This window comes from Idiotropiscis lumnitzeri, chromosome 6 (assembly GCF_059441095.1).
Source record: "Idiotropiscis lumnitzeri isolate Australia: NSW breed Sydney's pygmy pipehorse chromosome 6, RoL_Ilum_1.0, whole genome shotgun sequence".
NCBI lineage: Eukaryota > Metazoa > Chordata > Actinopteri > Syngnathiformes > Syngnathidae > Idiotropiscis > Idiotropiscis lumnitzeri.
Window position 1 is genome coordinate 16,842,622 of NC_142396.1, and position 24,581 is coordinate 16,867,202.

General features: G+C 42.1%; 4 protein-coding genes across 4 annotated transcripts; 2 read left to right on the forward strand and 2 right to left on the reverse strand.

Moving 5' to 3' along the window:
* Positions 1 to 64: 64 nt before the first annotated feature.
* On the forward strand, positions 65 to 10,005 carry unc45a (unc-45 myosin chaperone A). Its single transcript, XM_088299280.1, has 19 exons — positions 65 to 222; positions 322 to 514; positions 2,819 to 2,994; positions 3,077 to 3,166; positions 3,253 to 3,420; positions 4,900 to 5,068; positions 6,149 to 6,319; positions 6,446 to 6,617; positions 6,743 to 7,043; positions 7,125 to 7,219; positions 7,309 to 7,450; positions 7,610 to 7,750; positions 7,883 to 8,010; positions 8,102 to 8,168; positions 8,248 to 8,361; positions 8,443 to 8,558; positions 8,916 to 9,033; positions 9,122 to 9,277; positions 9,362 to 10,005. The coding sequence occupies exons 1-19, from the start codon at positions 199 to 201 to the stop codon at positions 9,647 to 9,649; spliced, it is 2,829 nt and encodes a 942-aa protein (XP_088155406.1). The 5' UTR covers positions 65 to 198; the 3' UTR covers positions 9,650 to 10,005.
* A 652-nt stretch (positions 10,006 to 10,657) lies between these two features.
* Positions 10,658 to 13,637, forward strand: rccd1 (RCC1 domain containing 1). Its single transcript, XM_088299388.1, has 8 exons — positions 10,658 to 10,909; positions 11,007 to 11,198; positions 11,340 to 11,505; positions 11,836 to 11,957; positions 12,031 to 12,138; positions 12,653 to 12,802; positions 13,253 to 13,282; positions 13,376 to 13,637. Exons 1-8 carry the CDS (start codon positions 10,711 to 10,713, stop codon positions 13,525 to 13,527), a joined length of 1,119 nt encoding a protein of 372 aa, XP_088155514.1. The 5' UTR covers positions 10,658 to 10,710; the 3' UTR covers positions 13,528 to 13,637.
* On the reverse strand, positions 13,635 to 15,731 carry cib1 (calcium and integrin binding 1 (calmyrin)). The gene is made up of 7 exons (XM_088299389.1): positions 15,575 to 15,731; positions 15,226 to 15,260; positions 15,014 to 15,113; positions 14,754 to 14,907; positions 14,570 to 14,688; positions 13,903 to 13,991; positions 13,635 to 13,815 (listed from the first exon to the last, which is right to left on the reverse strand). Exons 1-7 carry the CDS (start codon positions 15,623 to 15,625, stop codon positions 13,794 to 13,796), a joined length of 570 nt encoding a protein of 189 aa, XP_088155515.1. The 5' UTR covers positions 15,626 to 15,731; the 3' UTR covers positions 13,635 to 13,793.
* Positions 15,732 to 17,072: 1,341 nt separating this feature from the next.
* On the reverse strand, positions 17,073 to 24,538 carry LOC148335429 (titin-like). Its single transcript, XM_088299619.1, has 4 exons — positions 24,367 to 24,538; positions 23,976 to 24,063; positions 17,567 to 23,824; positions 17,073 to 17,403 (listed from the first exon to the last, which is right to left on the reverse strand). The coding sequence occupies exons 1-4, from the start codon at positions 24,388 to 24,390 to the stop codon at positions 17,369 to 17,371; spliced, it is 6,405 nt and encodes a 2,134-aa protein (XP_088155745.1). The 5' UTR covers positions 24,391 to 24,538; the 3' UTR covers positions 17,073 to 17,368.
* Between the last annotated feature and the right edge of the window lie 43 nt (positions 24,539 to 24,581).

Sequence of the window (24,581 nt, forward strand, 5' to 3'; positions counted from 1 at the left end):
CGTGTGCTCGGGCTTGCCTTTTATGGTAGTGAAGCGTAGAAGGGGGCGCGGCCGGTAATGTAACGTCATCATTTCGCGCCATTTGTACGGAAGTGTAGCTCCTTCTCGATGCAAAACAAAAAGTGACGATACGTTTAATGAGTTGCTTTAAATTAATTACCACATACCCAAGGCCGAACAGTGTGGAACAACTTAAAGATGAGCGAAACAAAAAATGAGAAGGTAACAATGGAACCCCTAACCGCAGACGCCTTTGTTCGTTTCAGATCTGTGACGGTATGATCTTGTTGAATTTTTGGACAATTTGTTCTTTCCTTTCAGGGTCCCGCAGCCCTGAGAGAAGAGGGGAACAACCTTTTCAAGGCCGGGGACCTCCAGGGTGCGGTGTGTTGTTACACCAGAGCATTGAAGCTGAGTGACAACGTACAAGAGAGCGCTGTGCTTTACCGCAACCGTTCGGCATGCTACTTGAAATTGGAGGACTATAACAAGGCTGAGACGGATGCCACCAAATGTAATATATTCTTTTTCTTAACTGATTATTTTCGAGGGTTGTTTATCTGATTAGCCTTTTATGTAGTATGTTACGCGAAAGTCAAACACATGATTTCCCTTAATGATCTACTACACACCTTGACATACTCAATGGGGACTAAATTAGGTTACTGTTTAAAGTGGGATCTCCATTAGTTTTCATCATGGTGAAGGTATATTTATGTCAGGTTTCAGCTAAATTCACAATTACAGTTATCTTTTGATGCAGAGCTGGGCACTTGACCCTTTTTTGCCAGTCAGTTCCCCGCCGAACCGCTACAGTTCTGGCCTTGACCCTTCTGACTTATTCATAAAATTGTTTGCCCGACCTCTCTCCCCCATTCAAGACAAAATTTGGTGTTTGGGACGGAAAACCAAAACCTCCTAAAGAAGAGAGAGCACAGATGCACCGACCAAGACGATGTCTTAACTGACCGCCACTCCGACATGCGTCCTGAACAGCTGTTGTTGATCTGGCACTCGAGGGAAACGCAACTAGGGGAGGATACGCATGCTCACTTACTTTATCCATCCAGCCATTATCTATGCCGCTTCTCCTCATGAGAGCTGAGGGGGGCGCTGGAGCCTATCCCAGCTATCTTCGGGCAGTAGGCGGGGGACACCCTGAACTGGTTGCCAGCCAATTGCAGGGCACACAGAGACAAACAACCATCCGCGCTCACACTCATACCTCGGGGCAATTTAGAGTGTCCAATCAACCTGCCATGCATGTTTTTGGAAATGTGGGAGGAAACCGGAGTACCGTTTCTCAAATCCAGACTTTAAAACATTAATTTTGTTCTCTTTGACCCCTTCTGGGGTACACTTGTTCGCTGTTTCGGATCGTTGTCCTGCATGATCCAAGAGCACTTAGGTTTGAGGGCACAAACTGATGGACGGTCTCCTCCAGTATCTTCTGGTAAACAGCATAATTTTTTTTTCTGACAACCACAGCAAGTTGTCTTGCTCCTGAGGAAGCAAAGCAGCCCCAGAACATCACACTGCCATTTTTATGCCAAGTGTAAAGAGCTGCACACCCTCACAAAAGTTAAATTTTTGAAACAGTCCTCAGAATATTTCTCCAAAAGTCTTGAGGATCATCAGGATGCTTTTTTGCTAATGTGAGACGAAGCTTTGTGTCCTTTTGTGGTTTTTGTCTGGGGACGGGTGTCTGGGGTAGGCGGGTGTCCCCCGCCTACTGCCCGAAGATAGCTGGGATAGGCTCCAGCGCCCCCCTCAGCTCTCATGAGGAGAACTGCATTTTATAATTTTATATATACCTTGTGTCTTTTTCAGTGTGATATTAAAGTTGGTTTGATGAATTGAAACCTTTGTGAGTGATAAATGTGCAAAAAACACATAAATCAAAAATACTTTTTCATAGCACTGTATGTCATTTTAGTCGGTGGTCCGTGGCCTGTAGCGCCTTAGGGACAATTTAGAGAACATGCAAACGCCACACATGAATGATTCAAACCGATTACCTATGTACTACAAGGTGGATGTGCTTCATGCACCATCTCAATTCATTTCCGCCCCAGTGGGCTCTAACTAATCAAATTTAATTGGAGCATGTTTGTCACAGATCTCAGCAAATAATTTCATGAAAGTGAATAATGCAAGATCTGCATGTCAGGAGTCCAGAAAAATGTCACTTTACTTAAAAAAAAATGTTTCTCAGAGAATGTTTTTTAAATTTTTTGAAATATGATTTCAGGTCCAAATTTGGAAAACTTAATTGTTCTTGCAATAACATTGTGGTCACTAAATCCAACAGACATAGACACTGGTTTTGTTTGGGTTATTTGTAGATAAACGAGCTACACTAAGTGATGAAAGTGTTTCAGTGCGATTTATGTTGATTCTTGTTGGCCTATTTAGTATCTGTGATAAATTACATACAGTGGCTACATCACTAAATTTTGTTTTCAAATGACAACTTTCAAAGAACCAACAGGTCCACTTATCAATCTGAAATCCAATCGAGAATTTGGTTAAGCAAGGAACTGAGTCAATCTGTTTCTTGTAGTTGAACAGGGTAACCGCCCTAATAAATAAAACAGAAGCGTTAAACACGTTTGACACCCTTGCAAGCTTTTGCTTCATTCGCAAATTTTACGCTGTTTGTTGTTATTTTAATCATGTATGTCACTGTGCGTCTCTTGGCTATCACAACTCTAGATAATTGTCTTTGTAAAGGCAGATGTAAATATACAGTAAAGGTCTGTTACTGGAGCTGAATAATGTTATGTCTACAATTCCCTTTTTTTATTTTGTTTCATAGCTCTCGATACTGACCCAAGTGATGTAAAAGCCAGGTTTCGGAGAGCACAGGCTTGCCAGAAACTTGGACGTCTTGACCATGCTTTTGTGGATGCGCAGAGGTGTGCCCAGCTGGAGCCCAAACACAAAGCCTTCCATGATCTCCTCAGACAGCTGGGGGCACAGATCCAGCAGAAGGTGATGTAATGCCCTTGCGGGTTTTCTTTGATCTTCCAAAACAAGACAGGCTCTTTTTTTATCCCCCCTTTAATCTTTGTAGTCGATAGAATTAAACTCCACAGACGCACGTGTGCAACAGATGTTCTCACTCCTTGGAGATACATCTGTAAAAGATTCTGACCGACAAAAGGTAGGTTTGCCTTCCCAGGCAAGCTAGAAAAGATGTTTCTTCCAGTATTTTCTCTCCAAGTCATGTGATCAACTGACTGATTTCAGGCTGCCCAGAATCTTGTGGTGTTATCTCGAGAAGACGCAGGAGCTGAACAGATATTCCGTAATGATGGCGTGAGGCTGATTGACCAACTTCTTCATTCAAAGCAGGAGGATGTTGTGCTTTCTGCTCTGAGGACTCTGGTTGGCCTGTGTACAGAACATCAGTCCAGAGTAAGTTCAACCATTTCCCATTCATCTACTTTCTATACTGATTGTCTTCATTAGAGCTTGAGGCTATCATAGTGGTCTTAAGACCTCGACACACCAATCCGAGGTCACGTGTGACTGAAGAACACACTGCAAAAGCCGACGTAGACGCCAACTACTCCGGACCTTCTGCGCATGCGTAAGAAGTAGTACCCCTCCATGCCATAGGTGGGGATAGTCACTACGTAGCCTTTGAAGGTGATGTTCAATAACGGAGGTCTATGTTGAATGAGAGTGATTGTTTGTCATTGCAGTCTTCTGTCCAGACAGCCGTTGTGTCCACAGAGGAGATGTGAAAATGAGCAAAGTTCATTTAGTTCTTGAGGAATAGCTTCAAATGTAACCTTTTGTCCGCGTTTGTCACTTCCCGTTCTTGTCCAGAAATACTTGTCAATATGGCACTTTACTTGGGCACCAATCCACTTTTTATTTAATGTAGACAGGACTGAAATCATATGAATAAATTTAGGGAAATGTACTGTATTAAAGAAAACACAAACCCCTCAATTGATTTTTAATTTAGTTTTTATTTATCCTTAATACAAAATGTTTTGGGTCGCGGGGGGTGCTGGAGCCTATCCCAGCTATCTTCGGGCAGTAGGCGGGGGACACCCTGAACTGGTTGCCAGCCAATTGCAGGGCACACAGAGACAAACAACCATCCGCACTCACACTCATACCTAGGGGCAATTTAGAGTGTTCAATCAACCTGCCATGCATGTTTTTGGAATGTGGGAGGAAACCGGAGTACCCGGAGGAAACCCACACAGGCACGGGGAGAACATGCAAACTCCACACAGGATGGCCGGAGCCAGGATTGAACCCACTCCCGATGCTGTCTCTCATTGTGAGGCCATCGTGCTAAACAGTCGGCCACTTTTGTTTTGCTTCTCTTGTATGCATAATCAAATCTATGCACACAAAATGCAGTTGCATGCGGTTGTTGTTGATGCTAAGACAGGTTAGCTATGAAACGGGATGAATGAACTACCCAAAATGCTTGCGTTTTGCATCGTAGATGACCCGGATTACCACCAATGTGCATGTGCATTGTCGACAAGGCATTGTGCATACGCACCTTTCCTTTAGCAGCAGAGACGTGAGGGCGTGGCTATGGTTAACATGGTGTTTTCGATTCTTTTATCTTTTTATATTGTTGCCGATTTTTAGCAGCTTAAATGGATATTTAAAATTTCAATCAATCTTTCCACCTCTATCAAATAGCCCAATATTTGAAACAGCCTGTCCAATTGACCTGCTTTTTCCACTGCATGAGGAAATCTAGAAAAGCCTGCAGTGCATTGCTATTTTCTGTGGCTCTGTATTTCTAACTAGTTGACTAAAATATTCATCCTCATTACTCAAAGGTGGTACCCATCTTTCTTATCTCACAGGATTTTGTATTTCTGTTCTTAATGCTGTAATGTATGGTTTTATTTATAGACTATGGCAATAGTGAACGAGCTGGGCATGGAGCAACTGTGTGCAGTCATGGGATCAGGAGGCCCGGCTGTTTCCCTGGCCACCTGCCACCTGCTGCAGGTGATGTTTGAGGCTCTCACAGAGGGCATGAAGCGGGAGGTTCGGGGAAAGGAAGAAGCCATACTTCCTGGTGAGTTTGGATTCCATTCATTTTGGTGTTTTGTTTAATTAAATACTTGTTTCTCTAGATTCTTTGAATTTGATTTTAAATTCTGTCTGCTTGTGTGGGGTGCCTACGTTTGATGTGGAAAATATTTTCTCCAACGCCGGTTGGCTGTCACCCGCGAGGGAGGGACTGGGCACATGTGGGTCGGTCTGAAATTACTACTTAGCCACAGACTGATGATGCCCACCTGTGCTTGAAACAGCATAGTTATTGTTCTATAATTTGAATGGTGCAAAATTAAATAGATGCCAGACAGAGGGCTGAGCCATTTTCGGAAAAGATTGAATTGCTATTTTGATTCAGCTTACAATTTTCTTCAAATCAAGCTTCAGTGCAAAATTCAGTATGTACAGAAACATTTACAACAATGTCATCATAACATCAAAACCTTAAATTACTTAATGCAAGGACTCTAAGCGACTGTGTGAGCAAGGCATTCAGTTTTTAACTTTTTCAGATGGTTTAATAAAGCAAGACTAGAATTAGAAATCCCTTTATTGTCATTGTACTCAAGTGTGCAACGAGATTAGCTGCTTTCCAAAAATTTGCCATCATGTGTAAATAATGCATGTAAAAATATATATATTTTTTAACCAGAAGAATTTTGAATTTTGTACGAATAATCCATAATTAAAAAATGCCCTTCATTTTACTAGTGAGTAAAAATATGTGATGTTAGGAATGCAGTAGTTGCTTAGAGGAGAGGATCTGCAACGCGCAGCTCATAGCAGCTGGGAAAGAAGCATGGCTAGGCAGACATGGACGCAACACTTTATTAACCAGCTTGGACCAAGCTGGTTAGCGTGTCCTGTCCACAAATATCATGCCACTTCCAATTGGTGAGTTTGGGGGAAATTAGATCATTTAAAAAAAAAAAAAAAAAGACCACAAAATCGCATATACTGAGATCACAATTCCGATCCAAAAACGATAAATCATTCAGTTCAGCACTGCCTGGACACACTGAGGCGTGTTACTGTATGTGATGAATTGCCTTCTCTCAGGTACATCCGTTTTTTTTTGGCTGTGTTGATTTTAAAACAGAACCATCCAAGGAGCTTCGTTCAATGCTGCGTCACCTCTTGGAGATGATGCCAGCATCAAATGTATCTGGACCCGGCAGAGACAATGCCATCAACCTTCTCGTCAAACAAGTACCCCGCAAGTCCTTAAAGAACCCAGACAACTCACTGACACTATGGGTAATTGACCAGGGTATGTATGTCAGTACTTTGAAGAGAATTTTATTTCAATAAAGACGTAACTAAAGGCCATTTCAGAAATGTACCGAGTATTTTGTAGTGCTATGTCTTAATGCAGATCAATGAATTTGTCTTGCAGGTTTGAAGAAAATTTTGGAGGTGGCTGCATCAGTGCCTGAGCTTTCACAAGGGCCAACACTTACAGAGAACTCCCACATGAGCTGCTCAGTCTTGCTTAACAAGCTTTATGATGATCTTCAAAGTGACAAGGAGAGGGAGAACTTCAATAAACTGTGTGAAGACTACGTTCGGTGAGTTGGTAACCCAAGTTTTTAAAAAAAGAAAAAATTGAACTGTGATACAAAATCACAGAGAAAGTTACTCTGTGCATCTAAATGGTAACTTCTTCAGATATTGCTGTTTATATTTGGTTTAGACAACACTTTACACAAACGGGCCTTGAAGCCAAGCTGCGAGCCATCCAGACCGTATCTGTGCTCCTCCAAGGCCCGAGCGATGTTGGCAACCGAACCCTGGAGATGTCAGGAATGATGGATGCCGTTATATCCTTGTGTGCCTCTGAAGATGTAATTCACCAGCAGGTAGCAGTGGAGGCTCTAATTCATGCAGCAGGTAAAGCTAAGAGGGCTTCCTTCATCACAACCAATGGTGTAGCGCTTCTCAAGGACCTCTACAAGAAAAGTGAGAATGACAGGATACGTGTGAGAGCCCTGGTGGTAAGAAAGTGGTTGTGGATATGAACATTTCTAAATGTAGGACGCAACTAACAATGGTATCTTCCAATGGTGGTTATTCAGGGGTTGTGCAAGCTTGGATCAGCAGGAGGGACTGATTTCAGCATGAAGCAGTTTGCAGAAGGGTCCACACTAAAGCTATCCAAACAATGCAGAAAGTAGGAATGACTGCTGAATTTTAAAGTGTGGCTGCAAAAAAACAAAAAAAAAACAGCTAAGTGGTGGTTGTTGGATACTTTCCTTTTAGGTGGCTTTGTAATGAGTCTCTGCCCCCCACGTCCCGACGGTGGTCTGTGGAAGGTCTGGCCTACCTCACCTTTGATGCTGATGTGAAAGAGGACTTGGTTGAAGATACTAATGCTCTTAAGGCCATGTTTGATCTAGCAAAGGTTTGAGTATTTTTACCATGTGAATGTATCAGGGAAACAAATCAGTGTAATCAGTCCCGTTACATTTAGTGTTTGTTTTTTTTATAGTATTTGAACCTACCATCAGTGTACACACTTGGGATAATGACGTGAATATCCTTTCCTTCATTTTTCTGGCAGTCTGAGGACAAAACAGTGCTCTTTGCTGTGGGCTCCACTCTGGTGAATTGCACCAACAGCTATGAGGTGGAAAAGCCTGACCCTCAGATGGTCGAACTGGCCAAGTATGCAAAGCAGCATGTGCCGGAGGAGCACCCCAAGGTAATGTGCCAATAACTTTTTTATAGTGGTTATTCCCTTCTATTCCTTAATTATCTGTTAGAGCCAACATAATAGAATCCCATTCATAGTTTTATTCTGTAAAATAAGATGTGGAACTATCTGATCTATCAGGATGCATCTTCGTATGTTGAGAAGAGGCTAATAAAGTTGCTGGAGGCTGGAGTGGTTTCTGCCTTGGTGTGTATGGTCAAAAACGAAAGTCCGGCTCTCACTGATGCTTGCAGAGACTGTATCGCCAGGTTGGCAGTTGGTCACCGCTTCATTGTTTTTCTTTTTGTGTCACCCATCTCTACATTTACTCAGTCTGTTTTTTTTTATCTTTCGCAACAGGGTGTTCTTGGCTTTAGTGGAGAGACAGGAAGACAGAGGCACAGTCGTGGCACAGGGTGGGGGAAAGGTACATTGTACCGGTCTGCTTAGTTGAGCCCATACCTGTGGGTGTCACATAATCTAATATTTGTTGTTTTCCACCAAAGGCTCTCATCCCACTGGCCACTGATAACACTGATGTAGGAAAAGTCAAAGCAGCGCAAGCACTCTCCAAAATTACTATCACATCCAATCCAGAGATTGCCTTCCCAGGAGAAAGAGTAAGATAAATAAAATTCACTCATGTATTTCAGCTTTGAAAACTAAATTGTTGGTGTTTAACTCATCTTGTGTTATTTCAGATTTATGAGGTTGTGCGCCCCCTTGTCAGTCTCTTAAATCTTCATTGCACCCTGCTACAGAACTTTGAGGCACTCATGGCTCTGACCAACCTGGCTGGAATCAGTGAGAGACTAAGGTTGGCCATTAGGGGGAAGTCTCTCCTAAGAAAGGGATATAAAACGTTTTAAATGGAGCCTCCAACACACAGATTTTCAGCTGCTGGTTTTTCATAGCTCACCTAAAGTTCAAATAATATGGACATAAACTATACTTTCCCACAGTAATCTCCCCCATGTAAACAACCAGTCGTCAATGAATTTCTGAAATAATTGATAGTTTTAAGCCCCTTTTCCTTGTTTGTTTCTTTTTTTTTTTATCTCAATGATTTCTGCAGATATAGTCAGAATTATTTCTCAAGCGTACGTTTTAGTCAAACATAGTCTTATATGGTGTGTGTGTGTTGCTGCTTTTGTTGAAATACTTTATTTTACAGACAAAAGATAATAAAAGAGAAGGCTGTGCCAAAAATTGAAGGCTACATGTTTGAGGAGCATGTCCTGGTCCGAGCAGCTGCCACAGAGTGCATGTGTAACCTCATCCTGAGCACAGAGGTTTGGCATACGAACCGCGATTCAAAGTCACGTGTTGGAAAGCTGAACTTGAAATAATAGTGTGTTTGTGCCTGATGTGTCTGGTCAGGTACAGGAGCTGTACCTTCCCACTGGCAATGATCGCTTGAAGCTGCTTGTCCTCTACTGTGGGGAGGAGGATGAAAGGCTTAGAAGAGCCGCTTCAGGGACACTGGCTATGTTGACTGCTGAGCAGCCTGAGCTTTGTGCTCGAATCACCACAACGGTGAGTTCAGCTCCACATCCCTCACCACGACCGTTACATTTCAGTCATTACCAGTCATTAATTATACTGCTCTTCTTTTTTCAGACCACACACTGGCTGGAGATCCTGCAGGCACTGCTACTCTGTGAAATATCAGACTTGCGCCATCGTGGAGCCGTCATCATTTGTAACATGATGCGAGCAGAGAAGAGTCTGGCAGAGACACTTATTGAGAGCGAAGTCTTGGAGATTCTGTCTGTCTTGACAAAGGGAGGACAGGGCTCATTGGAACCAGCCTCAAAGGTGGCTCAGAGCTGCCTGGATAAGGCAATGGAGTATGGCATCATCATGAGTAGAGAGGGAAAGGAAAGGCTGGAAGGAACTGAAGCATAAATCATGTGTGACTCTGCATCCAGAGCTATATCCAGGACCTGAACACTTCAGCCATTTCAACTTTGCTGATTATCACTTTTGTCTGAATTTTATTTTAAACTCATAAGATTAGATGCCTCATAAAGGTAGTAAAGGGGTGACAAAGAATGTTTAGAGTTTTTAAGAGTTTAAAATGTACTACAATCACAATTATGTACATGGATGTAATGTATAACACTGCACAAAAAAAATATCCACTTTAATAACTGCTTTTCTCTTTGAAAATTGTAAATCATTTGACACTGCGTGTTTTTGTAAAAAGATGACTATTTACATTCCTCGTGTGTGTTTACACAATAAAAGCCACGACCACTTGATACTCATGACTTTTTTTTTGGGGGGGGGGGGGGGGGCTACGCATGCGCAATACCGGTCTCTTGCGGGAAGCTGCACGTTGTCATGGCAACCTAAAGCGGTGTTCTGCCGAATTGTCCGACCCGTGTGAATCCTCCTAACGGAGGCTAATTTGACAGCCGAAGTACTACCGTACGCTTTCAGATTGTTTTGTTTACATGCATACAAGTAGAACTTAAAATCCAAAATCCATCAACAAAACTTACAACAAAACAGTTAGGACGTCCTGACAGTTTAATTTAAAAAGTACGTTGGATATAAGCACGCAGGACATTCTGTCAGTTGAATTTACCAATTTAGAAGACGTTTATGCATAGTTATAAGATTACAGACAAATTTTACTACCTATATCAAACGAGTGTGGTACACGTACACTGCGTGAGTGGTCAACAGAAACACACGTCAAAAGTGTTTTGTGGGAATGAGAAAGTCAAATAAGACTCAACGGAAACAAAAATATTAAGTACTCCCGGCTTTTAACTGAACAAACGACGGGTATGACAAAAAGTTCCAAACTTCCCGCGAAATCTCTCAAGAGTTGTGCGCATGCGTGCGCATCCCCAATATGCAATAATATACAACTTTATTTATATAGCGCATTTCACAAAGATTTGGCTTTTGGTTGGACGTCTCGGCGGGTAGGAAGGAATTTCAGAACGGCGGTTCTCATGCGCTGGTTCGGGTTCGGCTTTAACGCCTTTGGACAGATACATGTAGGTGAACGGGTGATTAATAACGACGACACTGCCGAGGAGGTTAAAGTGATAACGCCAATAGAGTTGAAGTGCCATGTTGACGGCAAGTGTTCTACGAAAGTAAGTGGACTCCGAGCGAGTTGGAGTCGAAGAGCATCCCTTCATTCGAATGGTGGGTGCCAGACGAAAGATGTCACGTGGATACAAATGCCAACGTTTATGCAGTATTACTGTAGCTGAGTAATGGCTCGATGTCGCTGTGTTGCCAGGTGCCCGCTGTTTGTGCTTGGCAGGTTTCAACGCTGCGAATGGAATTTGTGGGACAGGGTCCACGGACGCAGTGGTCGGGGAATCTTTCTTAATCCTCGCTTTTCAAGACAGAATTGAGTCATGGGACCTCGACAACGAGAAGACAAGCCCAGTATGGAGCATGGAAATCAAAACGCCACCCGATAGCACTGGTAATAGTTGTTCTTGCTCTCTTAGTATATGGCGTTTAAAAGGAAGACACTTTTCACCATAGCGCCACCCTCTGGATTGCTTTGGGTGCTTGTCGCAACATTGCAAAACCTTTACTGAAACACTACTTCGCGGGTTTCCAGGTACGCCTATCAATCTGCCATTAATCCCTGATGGTTACATTGCGATGAAACCTCCCTTCTACCGGCCATTATCACCGCACCTGAAGGCCACCAGCCTGGCACTGGGTGCAGAGCACAGCGTTCTCCTCAGTGCCTCTGGAACTGTGTACACCTGGGGACTGGGCAGGTATCACTCACATGTCTATCAGTTTTGGTCATCTAAAAGTGTTAGTAAGCCTTTTACATCTTTTACTTAAAAAAAATTATAAAATCTCAGGCACACCAGTGGATATGCAGAATAAAGATGTATCTGGTATATACCTTATCAACAAAGATACCTTGTTTGTAATTAAGTTAAAATTAGCACTATTATGTTTTATCACAATTAGCCTGTTCATCCAACATCTCATGTCATGATTTTTTTTCTTATGTAAAATATATGCCTCGGCCCAATAAAAGGTGGATGGACATCCTTGAGCTTCAGAACACCTTTCATTCCATTCTTATTCCTGAACAGTCATGGTCAGTTAGGACATGGTGGCCTCTCATCTGAAGAACAGCCCAAGGTAGTGGAGGCCCTTTGGGGCATGACGATGAGCTGCGTGGCTACAGGAGGCTGGCACACTGTCTGCATTAGTGGTAAGAATGTCTCATAATGGTGTCTGTGTAATCAGATATGATTATCAGTGGTACTATTCCAATGTATTAACAGATGGGGGTGACCTGTATGTGTGGGGCTGGAATGAGAGCGGCCAGCTTGGACTTCCCACGCGAGCTGCAAGGAGGGCACAGCAGCATCAAAATAGTCAAGTTGCAGCAGGTTGTCATCTACTATACCACAATATTTTGAATAAAAATTCCAGTGTTCACCCTACTTCATCGACATGGAAAATGCTCTTGAAGGTCTACTACTGAAGGAGCACTGAAAACCTTTTTTCACTGAATTTAGTGTATATTCCACCTGTCTAGCAGGTACTACTATATAATAGAGGCCAAACTTTAAATACTAAATTATTTTAGATAATTTATTAAATTGAGCATCAGGCTGATTTCCTCGATTTTCTGTTGTGGTTTACCGTAGTTTATTGCTGAAATTCTATTTTAGACTATTATTTGACATGTAATATGAACAATATTAACAGCATGTACCTGTTGAAGGATAGTTGTATCACAATGTCAGTGGTTTTCTGGGTGTCACTGACAATTCAGTTGGATGTTGTGAAATGAGGTATACAATTTATACAAATAAAGTTGCATTGTAATGTTTAAAAAAAAGAAAATAAAATGCTATTCTAAATTTAGCATCCATGGATCTTTCAACTGTTATGTTACAGACTTGTCTTCATGTAAACACACAATGGAGGGAGAGAACAACAAAGAAGTGTTTATATCCATCCAGGCATTCCCAGCACTTTTGGATGTCACTCCATCGTGTGACATTAAGATGGTGGGCTGTGGCTCCCGACACACAGCTGCAGTGACATGTAAGTAATCTCACTTCCACTTGTCCACATTAAATTACACATACATATTGGAAAGAGGTTGTTTACAGTAAGCTGTCCTGTCTTTGTTTGACCATGTGATAACTGATAACCAGACCTTTTCATGAAAATGTCTGTTGTTCACAGTTCTAGTAATATAATACGTTTGCAAACCGAACTAACTTAAATAGAAGAATCCATTCCAATTACAGTAAGTTCATGTAATTGTAGTTCAAACTAGGCTAAGAGCATGCACAGATCTCTTGTTAAAATGGTGTCAAATGAAACTTTCTAAGTGACTTGAAAAAACATTTGAAGTAACTATTAAAAAGACTAAACGATCAAACTTCAAAGATTTTTTTTCCTTTTTTTTTTACATCTCATTGGGTCGCCAAAAGAGTGGACGGGTCAGATTTGGGCTTCCGTTTTTCTATGTGATTTTTCTCATTTTAGCCGCAGGTGACCTCTACACATGGGGATGGGGTGAGTTTGAGTCCAACTCTTAATATTCCAAGCAACAGTAATATACACTTTAATTGCCAACAGAGGCGACAACTTCCTTGTTTTTCCCCACAGGTCAATACGGTCAGCTTGGATACGAGACGTCCTACTCAGATGAGCCGCGCCGTGTGGAGTTCTTCAGGGAACAACAGATGCGTGTCGTCGATGTGACGTGTGGGGCGTGGAATACGTTCGCTGCTGTAGTCAAGGAAGTAGCTGCCTCTTAAATATTATGGAGTCCTATTGCTTAACATGGACTTTGCACTATATTCTGGGAACTGACAACCTTGACACTTGAAGTATTTTGTAGACGGCTCAATAAAAAGCTTGAAAATTGTGCATTTTGTAAAACTTTTTATATGGAAATATAAAGAGAGTTTTAAAAATTACAAGTGGGTGCTTTACATATAAACAGTAAAACCCATAGATAATTTACAGCAAATAATATATAACTGATTAAACAATAATATATGTGGGTGGTCCATTTCTGTCTTCACAGCACAATCTTGAAGGAACTGTGGAGAAGTTTTTTTTTTTTTAAATATGTCAATTGATTTGAGAAAGGCATCCATTTTATCAATTAATTAGCTTTTTATGCTCACCTGACAAAATCTGGTGACCTGGAAATGACGTGCTGAAACTCTGAAAGGTTCACGGTTCCATCCTTGTCAATGTCTGACTCGTCAAGAATCTAAATGACATCCAGTAGAAACCACATAACATGTCAATGTTGTTGTGCAGTGCTTTAGGTGGGCCGATACACACCAGTACGGAGTAGCAGCACTTCTCAATTTAATCCTCTAGCATACTGGGACTTTACATGAGCCCACAGTACCCTCTTGTTCTATTTCTCTCTTGCGCTTTGTGATACACGCTTGTTCTTCGCAAGCAGAGTTTGTGGCAGAAAATGGACGTGAATACGAGTTTAGCAAGTACAAACTCTGAAACGATTTATATATACAGTCATTGGTTGAAAACAGGAACAACCAAAATTGAACCCAGGCTGGTGATGAAGCGGGTGACAACACAATGAACGACATGTTTAGCTTGTAAGTAAAGAGCATCCAGCTAATAGTAATGTTAGCACTTCAGATTCAATAGTTGCTAGCAATGTCAATAGCAACTGGCCAGATTGCTGGTGGCAAACAATTTGGTATTTTGAGAATTTCATTCACCTGGCAAAAGTCCAAAAAGGGGAGTTTTGTCCCAGGCACCCCCACACACACTTAAAGCACTGTTGTTGTGTCTACATTGCAGGATCTCACTCACGTTGTTGATGAGCTGTCTCATCTCCTCTGGGGTTAGCCTTGTGTCTTCCGTCTCTCCAGTCAGGCAGTTGACAAGTTTCTCCAGATCACCACAGTCAAGAGTTCCATCGTCATCAAAGTCTAAACATGAGAACATATGTCAAATATAATGCTTTTGGTAATCACAAAAAGACAAACACTTTTACCAAATATACGGAATGCGTAGTGGGACTTGATTTCAAGTGTCGCCGAGTCGCTGAAGGCACTCAAAAGATCTAGAAAGTCCTCAAAGGTGAGGCTTCCATCTTTCACCTCAGATGTTGAAAAGACTTGGCAAATCCTCGTTCGAAAGGGGTTGGACTGAAAGAGGAATAAGTACAGAGGTTATTGCACTTCCTTCTAATCAGATGAAACACATATCGCTATAAAGAGTATTTTTTGTTGTTGTCGTTGTTTTTGTTTTAACCTTGAGTTCTGGAAGGGTGAGGATCTTCTCCATGCACACCCTGGCGTTTGGAATGTCTTTTTCATCTTTTGTGAGCAGCTCTGTGAATCTTTTATGTGCCCTGGTAATAAGCCAAAACATTATGCAGGGTTCCTTTCAAAGCACAGCCGTATGCATCTTGACATTCACACAGCAAATACATACAACGTGTGGCATACAAATGTTTCACTTACAGAAGAATTTCTTGTTTGGTTAAAAACGTCAGCTCCTACAAATAGAATGGCAGTCACCACACAGACAAAAACAATGGAAATCATACAGGACATGGTGTTAGCAACACGTTACTTTACAACTAGCAAGATAACTTCGGATTCCACAGTATAAGACACCACTGCTGGTTTAAATTCTAAATTGGCGTACAAGTGTGGATTCCTCTCGGCGGATCCGCTAAAATAGCTTAAATTGGCTAACGTTGCTGGGTGGAACAACAAGTGTTTCGCGGAATGGCAGTGAAGCGTCCGCCAGTTAACGTTAGCTAAGGGGCATCGCGTTTCTTTATTCTTCTTTTATTTCGTCACTTACTTGGTATTCTGAGAGCAAATCCTTTCCAAGTTGACTCGCCGTTGTCCCCATCGTGTACTGTCGTTTCCAACGTTAAACTTTTGTCTTGTCAACAGTGTGGTGCCACTTTACTTCCGGTGATGTCGTTAACCCTTTCATGCTAGTTGACAGGCTACAAACGCAGCTGCTTATCTTCTACCAGCACTAGTTGAACAAAAGACTCACTAGTTGCTAAAAATGAGTCACTTGTTAGAGTTTCTGTGCAACTAGTACGACAGAGGGTATCACTAGTGTAGCTGAATGTATAACTAGTGCTGGAAAAGACCGTACTAGTGAAACACACAAATGTGTGATATCAAGGATATGGAATAAATGCTCAAACGGCTTGCCATAGCTGCTGGGGGGAAGTACATCAATCACTATCATACAAGAAGCTAATATGGGTCACTAAAAACTCAAGGCATTTCTGAGCATTTCTTAGTGTTCTTGTCACGGTGCTTTGGTTGGATGTATGCTCTTTTATTTATTTTTTTTAATTTAGATTTATTTATTTATTTGTTGATCTATTTATTTATTTAGATTGTAACTTGTGTTATATGGCTACATCGACGAAATCAAATTGTGTCAATTAAGTCGTCATACGTTTAGAGAATTTAAGGAGACAACCTTTTTTAGCAGTTTCCGTTTATAGCTCTGAAAGGGGAAGTCAACCCAAACATTTTTATTCATAATACGTTTTATGCGCCTTCACTACGAGGCAGCTGCAAATGAATGAGAATAATACATTAAACACATGAGCAGACCTGCTTGCACGAAAAATGACAATATCAAAATGTATGCCAGTGTAAATAATAATTCTGCAAACATAAAAGTAAATAAAATATTTGAAGAAATTTGCTTAAATATAAGAATTGACTTAATTGACGTTACTATTAATATCTTATTATAAATCCTTACTAATTTCTGAACCTTACTCAACCTTTAAATCAGTGCGAATATATGCAAAAGGCTCATCATGCTACACAAAAAACAAAAGGTTGCAAGTACTTGGCTCTAAATCCCAATAATTCCACTTTACAGTAAAGCAAAGCTGTCCTACTCACACATAAGAAGCTCAATTTATGGGCCTTGCATTCAGCAAAGTCATTTAAGAGTATTTTTTCCTCTTTTTTTTGTCTCTGGGGAATGGTCCAGTAGGCCTACAGTACACCAGATATTAGCTATTTGCATCCGGAGGCAGAGTAAAATCATCTTTGATGTGTGAACATAATAGTCACTGCAACACGTGCACAAGTGGGCACAGCCAAATCCGTCCTCTGTGGCTGCGGCGACGGGGAAGTCTCCATTTGTCCGCCCGGAGAAGCGGGACACGGTGGTCGGGTCAATGGCGCTTCACTGATTGAGCTAGCTGGCTATTTACCAGTTTATTAGTTTGAACATTACATTTCTGGTCTGTGTAATGTTTTAATAAATACAGATTGGAAAAAAATGCAAATCATTGTATTCTGTTTTATTTGTTTTACACAAGAGCTCAACTTTATTCGAAATGGGATTTACAGATGGTTGGTTTGATGTAGCTCAGCGTAAGTGTAGCCAATGTTTCTTTTCCATTTCAAATCCAAACTGAAGTCCTGGTCATCTATTTTATGTATTACATTAAAACTTAAAAGAATGCTATAAAAATTAGCTTGACTACAACACAATAAGTGTACATTCAAATAACTTTTCCTTTTTGAATTGAACAATGGTTAAATAGCTCAGCAATCTACTCAACATGCTGAAGAGTTCACAGCTCAACTCTGGAGGGGAGGCAAACTAAGCACCCGGATTTGTTGCCCAGTCTGTTGAATCTAAAATAAAATACATATCAAGAGAATTACACAACAGAATACAGTGGAACAAAGTGCTGAAATGATCAAAACTGGATGTAATAGTTCTATCTCTGATGAGATCCATTTGACTGATGTTCTTATTTTGAAACAAAATTATTAATGTGCTTTCTTCAGACTCTACCTGCCATTCTTGTTCCTTCCCTCGTCTCAGCCGGAACACCGATGCCAAATTCGTTTTCAGCAGTGACTCTAAAGTAGTAGATCCGCCCCTCATCCAAGTCAGTCACCTTGTAGGACAGCCTGTGGCATCTGTTCGTAAGTCTTGTCCATCCTTTTCTGCTGATGTCCAGTATGTCAACTAGATAGTTCTTAACGGAGGCTCCTCCCTCATTCTCGGGGATGTCCCAAGTAACAGTGGCAGAGTTCTTGGTAACGTCTTTAACAGCTAAATGTGTTGGCGGACCAGGAGAATCCAGAACCCTCACACTTAGAGTCAAAGAGGCATTCCCGACACCATTTTGCAATTTCACTATGTATTTGCCTGTATCATCGCGAGTCACTTTTTCCACAGTAATGGAGGTGACAGAGTTGGTGGTGTTGATCATTCCTCTGATTCTGAGATCCACATCTGCTTTTTCCCAAGTCACACTGGGAGCAGGTTTGCCAGTGAAAGGCACAGTGAAGGTGAAGGCGCTTCCTTCTTTAACATGGAGGGTCTTCTTCATATCTGTGCTAATGTCAAACCTTGGTTCCTCTTCTCTGTCCACAGCCCTATAAGGATCCGTTTCAGGACTGGCTTCACTAATGCCTACCGTATTTATTGATCTAACAACAAACACATATTCTGTCCCTGAGGTGAGCGCAGCTACTTTAAACTCAGTCTTATCTGTGTTTTGAGTCCCAATAGCCCAGACTTCTTCTGTAGCTTTTCGGAATTCAACTTTGTACCCAGTGACTGGTGCACCGCCATCAAACAGTGGCTTGTTCCATGACAGAGTGATTGAGGACATGGTAGAATCAAGAAGTGTGGGCTTTCCAGGAGGGGAAGGAAGAAACTTTGGATCTTCTGCCATAGTAAGAGGACATGGTAGACTGGGTTCACTTATCCCTGCAGCATTCTCAGCAAAAACACGGAATTCATATTCACATCCTTCATGTAAGCCAGAGACTTTGACTCGTAAGTCGTAGACAGGCTTCTTATTAACACGCAGCCAACGAATACCCTGCTTGTCACGCTTCTCAATGATGTACCCGCTGATTCGGCTGCCGCCATCAGTTATTGGTCTCTTCCAGCAAATTGTCATAGCCTCACTCGTTGTACTTGTGACCTCAACATCCATTGGAGCGGATGGGATAGTGAAGGGGTCGAGTGCCTTGATGGGATCACTTTCCAAAGTCTCCCCCTCACCGTACATGTTCACTGCCCTCACCCTGAACAGGTATTCGTTTCCTTTGAGCAGCTTAGTAATTTTGCAAGTCGTTGCCATCAAGTCTCCATAAATAAGAGTCCAGGCTACACGGCTGGTTTCACACTTCTCAACGATATAATGCATGATCTCTGCGCCACCTGTCTCGTGAGGGGGTCCCCATGATAAGGTGACTTTCTCTGCTGAAAGTCCTGACGTTTGCAGAGGCCCAGCTGGAGGGCCAGGCCTGTCTAAGACCCTACAGGTAAACGTAATTGATGTAGTACCCGCCACACTCTGTAAAGTCAGAATGTACTGTCCAGAGTCTTTCCGAACACTTTCTCGGATTAGCAGAGATGTATGCATCTTTGTTGTTGTAATCTCAACCCTACCCTTTGTACCAATTGCTCTACTATTCTTTGACCACAACACTGTAGGGTTGGGACGGCCAGAGATGTCAGCATCTATTCTTAGAAGATCACCCACTTTGACAACCAAAACCTGTCTAAATTTGTCCTCTACTATAATTTTAGGTGGTTCCACATCATGCTGCACAGTCACTGGTCCTGTGGCCTCGGAAGGTGCACTGAATAGCTCAGCTGCATTCTTTGCAATAACCCTGAAGTCATATTGTTCACCCTCCGTGAGACCAGTCACCTCCAAAAAGGTGTCGAGTAAATTGGTGAAGTTACATTTAAGCCAACAACTATCAGGAAGCTCTTTGCGCTCTACAATGAAACTCGTTATTTTAGCCCCACCGTCGTATTGTGGTTTCTCCCACGAGAGGGAAACTGAAGAGTTTGTTATGTTGGAGACTGTGAGGTTGCGTGGGGGATCGCACTGGTCTCTTGCGACAACAGGCTCAGAGACATTACTGCAGGGACCTGTGCCAACAATATTTTCAGCATACACCCGGAACTCATATACGAGGCCTTCTTCAATACTTGTAACTTTGAATTTGTTCTCTGTCACTGGACCTCTGTTTAACTTGGTCCACAGAATACTACTTTGATCTTTACATTCAATATGATAGCCAATGATAGGGCTGCCACCATCACTGCTTGCCGGATTCCATGTAATGACCATAACAGACTTTGAGGCGCTCACAACAGAGATATTGGTTGGTGGACTTGGAACCTTGAAAGGATATTGAGCAACAACAGGTTCACACTCAACAAAGGAGCTCTTCCCATAGCGATTCTCGGCAGCAACACGGAAGTGATATTCAGTGCCCTGTGTCAGACGGGTTATTTTTATAGAAGTCCTTGCAACGGTGGCAGACACAGTCTGCCATATTGCGCTGTCTGTATCTCTCTTCTCAACAATATAATTAGAGATTTGACATCCCCCACTATAATGTGGGGGCTGCCATGTTAGAGCCACAAAGTCAGCGCTCACTTCTTCCGCAGTGAGGTCACACGGTGGCCCAGGTTTTTCAAAAACATTAACTTGGATTTCAGCAGATGTACTTCCAGTGGAATTGGTAACGGTTACCTCATACAAGCCAACATCTATCTTTGTTGCATCTTTGATAACGATTTGAGATAACATTTCCAATGTACACACATTTACCCTGCAGGTCTCTTTGAGTGTGTTGCCATCTTTCTTCCATGTTACTGTTGGGTGTGGTACACCCTTAAAAGGCACATCAATCCTTAAATCGTTCCCTGCTCTCGCGCTGAATGTGCTGGAGATCAAATTAATAATGGGTTGTGTACTTGTGTCTTTTACAGTAACAGGTGTCAACATGAGCTTTGGTTCACTCTTACCCTTTTCATTTACAGCACTAACTCTGAAGAAATACTCAATTCCTTGTGTCAGTCCATTAATGACAGTTTCAAGTGCTTTACCCTCAGAACACGTTCTCCACTTGTCATGTCCCTTCGCCTGCATTTCTACAATATAACATGTAATTTTGCTTCCTCCGTCATGATCTGGCTTTTCCCACGAGAGTCGTACACCGTCACTGGTGACATCACTCTGTGTGATTTTTCCAGGAGGAAGAGGCACTTCAGACACTTTAACAGGCTCATTTGTTTCAGCTTCTTGTCCACTTCCATACTCATTGACAGCCAAGACACGGAAGTAATAAAAGCATCCCTCCTGGAGGTTGTCAATTTTATATGAGTTCCTCGTGCAGTTACTACACACACTTGTAAATACCTTTCTAGCCTCTTCTCTTTTTTCCACAATATAATGCGAGATCACTGCTCCTCCATCAATGAGAGGAGCCTCCCAAGAGATGGACACAGAATTTCTCTGTACATCTTTCACTTGCAGGTTTGTTGGTGCACTGGGAGTATCCAACACTCGAACATTGATAAATGCTGATTTAGAGCCCTTGCAGTTAGTAACGATCAATTCATACTTCCCAGTGTCATTTCTGTTTACATTTTCAATCATTAACAATGTGTAGGAGCCTGTCACCTCGATTTGTGCATGCTCACTGAGAGGACCACCTTCCTTTGACCACTGGACCTCGGGTTCTGGCCTTCCTCTAATGGCAACATAGAGATGTAATGTTGAACAGGCTCGAACACTAACAAGCTTTCTCAAAGCTGCGTCCAACTCAACTTCAGGATGCTCTAGTTTGTCAGCTGCGACCACTGACTCTGCTAATTCCACAGGCTCACCATCTCCATTGGCATTTGTTGCACGTACCCGAAAGTTGTACTGCGCATTTTGTCTCAGACCTTTTATGGTGTCTTTTGTATCTTCTGTGTTTGGTGTGCATGTGATCCACTCATCTTCTGCTGCTTCTTTCATCTCAACAACAAATCCAGTAATGGGAGCTCCGCCGTCATAGATAGACTTGGACCAGGATAGAGAGACAGTATTGCACGAATGGTCTGTCACTTTGAGGTTGGTAGGAGGACCAGGAGGGTATGATGTATCACACACTTTAATATAATCACTTGCCTCACTGGGTGTACCAACACCAGCGGTATTCTCTGCCGTTACTCTAAACTGATAATAATGTCCCTCAGTGAGTCCTGTGCATCTGAAACGCAAGTCATTCAGTCTTCTCTTGTTGCATTTAATCCACCTAACACCCTCTTTATCACGTTTCTCCAAGATGTAGCCATCGATCTCAGAGCCTCCGTCCGTCTCGGGTTTTTCCCACGTCAACATGACAGAGTCTCCAGTCATGGCACTGGCTATTGGGGTAGAAGGAGCACTGGGCGTTTTAAAAGGATGTTGTGCTACGAAAGGTTCTGATTCCAGGAATTCACCTACACCAAATTTGTTCACAGCACAAACACGGAATATGTATTCTCTCCCCGGTGTCAGCTTTGTTGCTTTGTAACTGACCGCTTCAACATGGGCATCAACCCCTGTCCATGTAACACGGCTTGTCTCCCTTTTTTCAACAATGTAATGTGAAACACTGGCACCGCCATCTTTTAAAGGGGCGTTCCAATGAAGATTACATTTTTCACCACTGACAGCTTTCACCCTCAAAGGTCCGTCTGGGGAACCGGGTCTATCCAGTACCTTCACGTTAACTGGCATAGATGTTGTTCCATCAATGTTAGTAAGACTCAGGACAAAGTGTCCCCCATCCACTCGTGTACATTCCCTGATAGTCAGTGTTGTGTGAGTGAGGGTGTTTTTTACATCTGTCCTTGGTGTAGCTTTGGTGATTTCCTCACCATCCTTCAGCCACCTTACTTCGGGAAGGGGCTTTCCAAAGTAATCAGCTTCAATTGTAAATGTTTCGCCAGCCTGAGCAACAATTGTACTCTTGAACTTGGGGTCCATAAATACAGAGGGCCCTTCAATTACATCTTCAGCAAAGATGGCTATAATTTCAGAGGGTTTGCTCCAAACACCTGCACCATTCTTGGCAGTTACTCTGAATTCGTAACTTTGACCTCCCGTCAAACCTGTAATTGTGAACTGATTTTCAATAACATTTGTGAAGTTTGATTTCATCCATCGGCCATCTGGAAGCTCTTTCTTTTCAATGACATAGCCGGTAATGGAGCTGCCACCATCATAGCCGGGTTTGGCCCACTGGAGTGTGATACTCTCTTTTGTAAGAACAACAGCTTCAGGTTTACCAGGTGGATCACAGGGATCTCTCGCCACATAGCAGTCAGATGTCTTGCTGGATGGACCGAGTCCAGCAATATTTTCAGCAAATACTCTGAATTCATACGCAATGCCTTCCTCCAGGCCAGTTGTTTTGAATCGGGTGTCAGGTATGGCAAATTTGTTCAGCTTGGTCCATAAGATGCTGTTTTTCTCCTTACGTTCCAGGTGATAGCCAGTGACAGCACTGCCGCCATCTTTGTCTGGGGGTGCCCATTCAACTAACATGCTGTACTTTGACACGGTGGACACAAAAGGTGTACCAGTAGCCATAGGCACACTAAATGGGTACTGTGCAAGTACAATTGAAGACGTGATGGCTGCACTCTTTCCATACCTATTTTCTGCAAACACTCTGAATTGATACTCATTACCAGTCTTTAGTTTGGTGACTTTGATTGCGGTCCGCACTGTCGTTGCTGATACTGTTTGCCACTCCATGTTGGTAACGTCACGTTTCTCCACGACATAGTTGTCAAGTTGACAGCCTCCTGTATATTCTGGTGGCTCCCAGGAAATGGACACATAGTCAGAACTGACATCATCAATTCTCACAGGACCTATGGGGGCGTCAGGCTTTTCAAGAACCACCACTGTGATTTCTCCAGTATAGTTGCCAGCATTGTTGCTTGCTGTGATGGAGTATTGGCCAACATGCTCCCTGGTAGCGTGTCTGATATGAAAAACTGTCTTTGAGGATGTAGTTGAGATCTCCAGCCTGGATGTCTCCTTGACAGCGTGTCCATCTTTTTTCCATTCTATCTTTGGGGCTGGGTTCCCCAGCAATGGTATGTCCACTTTCAAATCTTCCCCATTTTTCACTGTGAATGTGGTAAAAGTCAGTTGAAGTGTTGGTTTTAAAACCTTTTCCTTTGCTGTATCAATAGACTGGTCTATCTGGTTTTGTGTGCTCCTTTGACCAGACCCGGTTATCTGTCCTATAGAAACCCATGGAAAATAAATGTTAAACATGAGACTTATTATAAGTCATTTACAGATATCAAGATTTTATAATAATATTTTGAAAGCAGTTATAAATTAATAATTCCTGTGAAAACATAATGTCGACAAGATGTGTGCTTTGCATACCTTCAACATTGGCAGAGCTTGATGACTCAGGATGACTATCATGTGTCAGATTAACGGTCTGAGCTGTATCATTTCTTTCATTTCCTGTCTACAAAATTGATACATTTGTCAGTGAAATTAAATCAAAGCACTGCTTCTTAATTTTTACAAGATCTCGTGAAAAACATATTACCTTAATATGCTAATGTTTTAATTCTGGTGAGTTTGGTATGGCAGTTTTGAAAAAAAAAAAAATAGGTCTAGTAATATATTGTAGATTTGTATTAATCCCAATGAGCCCCAAAAAATAAAGCATTGCCCAAGACAAAAAAAACAAAGGAAATCTACTCACTAAAACGCATACAATGTTGTCATATTTTATGTGGAAGTAAAACAAAACAAAAGTACTTACTTCTTTAAATGTTCCTTCCTCCATTCTTATCTTGTTTATGTCCTAATACGAAGCAAAAAAAAACCGAATTCAACTCAACTTTGTTTTAGATATTGTAAAATGAAGCGTGCTCCCGAGCAGCCACACAGAACTCCAACAGTCACTGCCCGCTTTATCTCCCAAAGCATGCAGTTACTCAGTTGCTAAAATAGCAACATGATTGATTGGCCAGCTGC

Excerpts from the sequence above, each read along its gene's own strand:
- unc45a (XM_088299280.1), top strand. The coding sequence starts at position 199 with ATGAGCGAAACAAAAAATGAGAAG. Across the intron at positions 7,044-7,124 it reads TACGTGTGAGAGCCCTGGTG|GGGTTGTGCAAGCTTGGATC; the intron begins GTAAGAAAGTGG and ends GTGGTTATTCAG. Across the intron at positions 8,011-8,101 it reads TGCAGAGACTGTATCGCCAG|GGTGTTCTTGGCTTTAGTGG; the intron begins GTTGGCAGTTGG and ends CTTTCGCAACAG.
- rccd1 (XM_088299388.1), top strand. The coding sequence starts at position 10,711 with ATGCGCTGGTTCGGGTTCGGCTTTAACGCCTTTGGACAGATACATGTA. Across the intron at positions 10,910-11,006 it reads AGCATCCCTTCATTCGAATG|GTGCCCGCTGTTTGTGCTTG; the intron begins GTGGGTGCCAGA and ends CTGTGTTGCCAG. Across the intron at positions 12,803-13,252 it reads ACACACAGCTGCAGTGACAT|CCGCAGGTGACCTCTACACA; the intron begins GTAAGTAATCTC and ends TTCTCATTTTAG.
- cib1 (XM_088299389.1), bottom strand. The coding sequence starts at position 15,625 with ATGGGGACAACGGCGAGTCAACTTGGAAAGGATTTGCTCTCAGAATAC. Across the intron at positions 15,114-15,225 it reads ACCAAACAAGAAATTCTTCT|GGCACATAAAAGATTCACAG; the intron begins GTAAGTGAAACA and ends GCTTATTACCAG. Across the intron at positions 13,816-13,902 it reads AGGTCACCAGATTTTGTCAG|TTCCTTCAAGATTGTGCTGT; the intron begins GTGAGCATAAAA and ends ACTTCTCCACAG.
- LOC148335429 (XM_088299619.1), bottom strand. The coding sequence starts at position 24,390 with ATGGAGGAAGGAACATTTAAAGAA. Across the intron at positions 24,064-24,366 it reads AGGAAGGAACATTTAAAGAA|ACAGGAAATGAAAGAAATGA; the intron begins GTAAGTACTTTT and ends TCAATTTTGTAG. Across the intron at positions 17,404-17,566 it reads GGAAGGAACAAGAATGGCAG|ATTCAACAGACTGGGCAACA; the intron begins GTAGAGTCTGAA and ends ATTTTATTTTAG.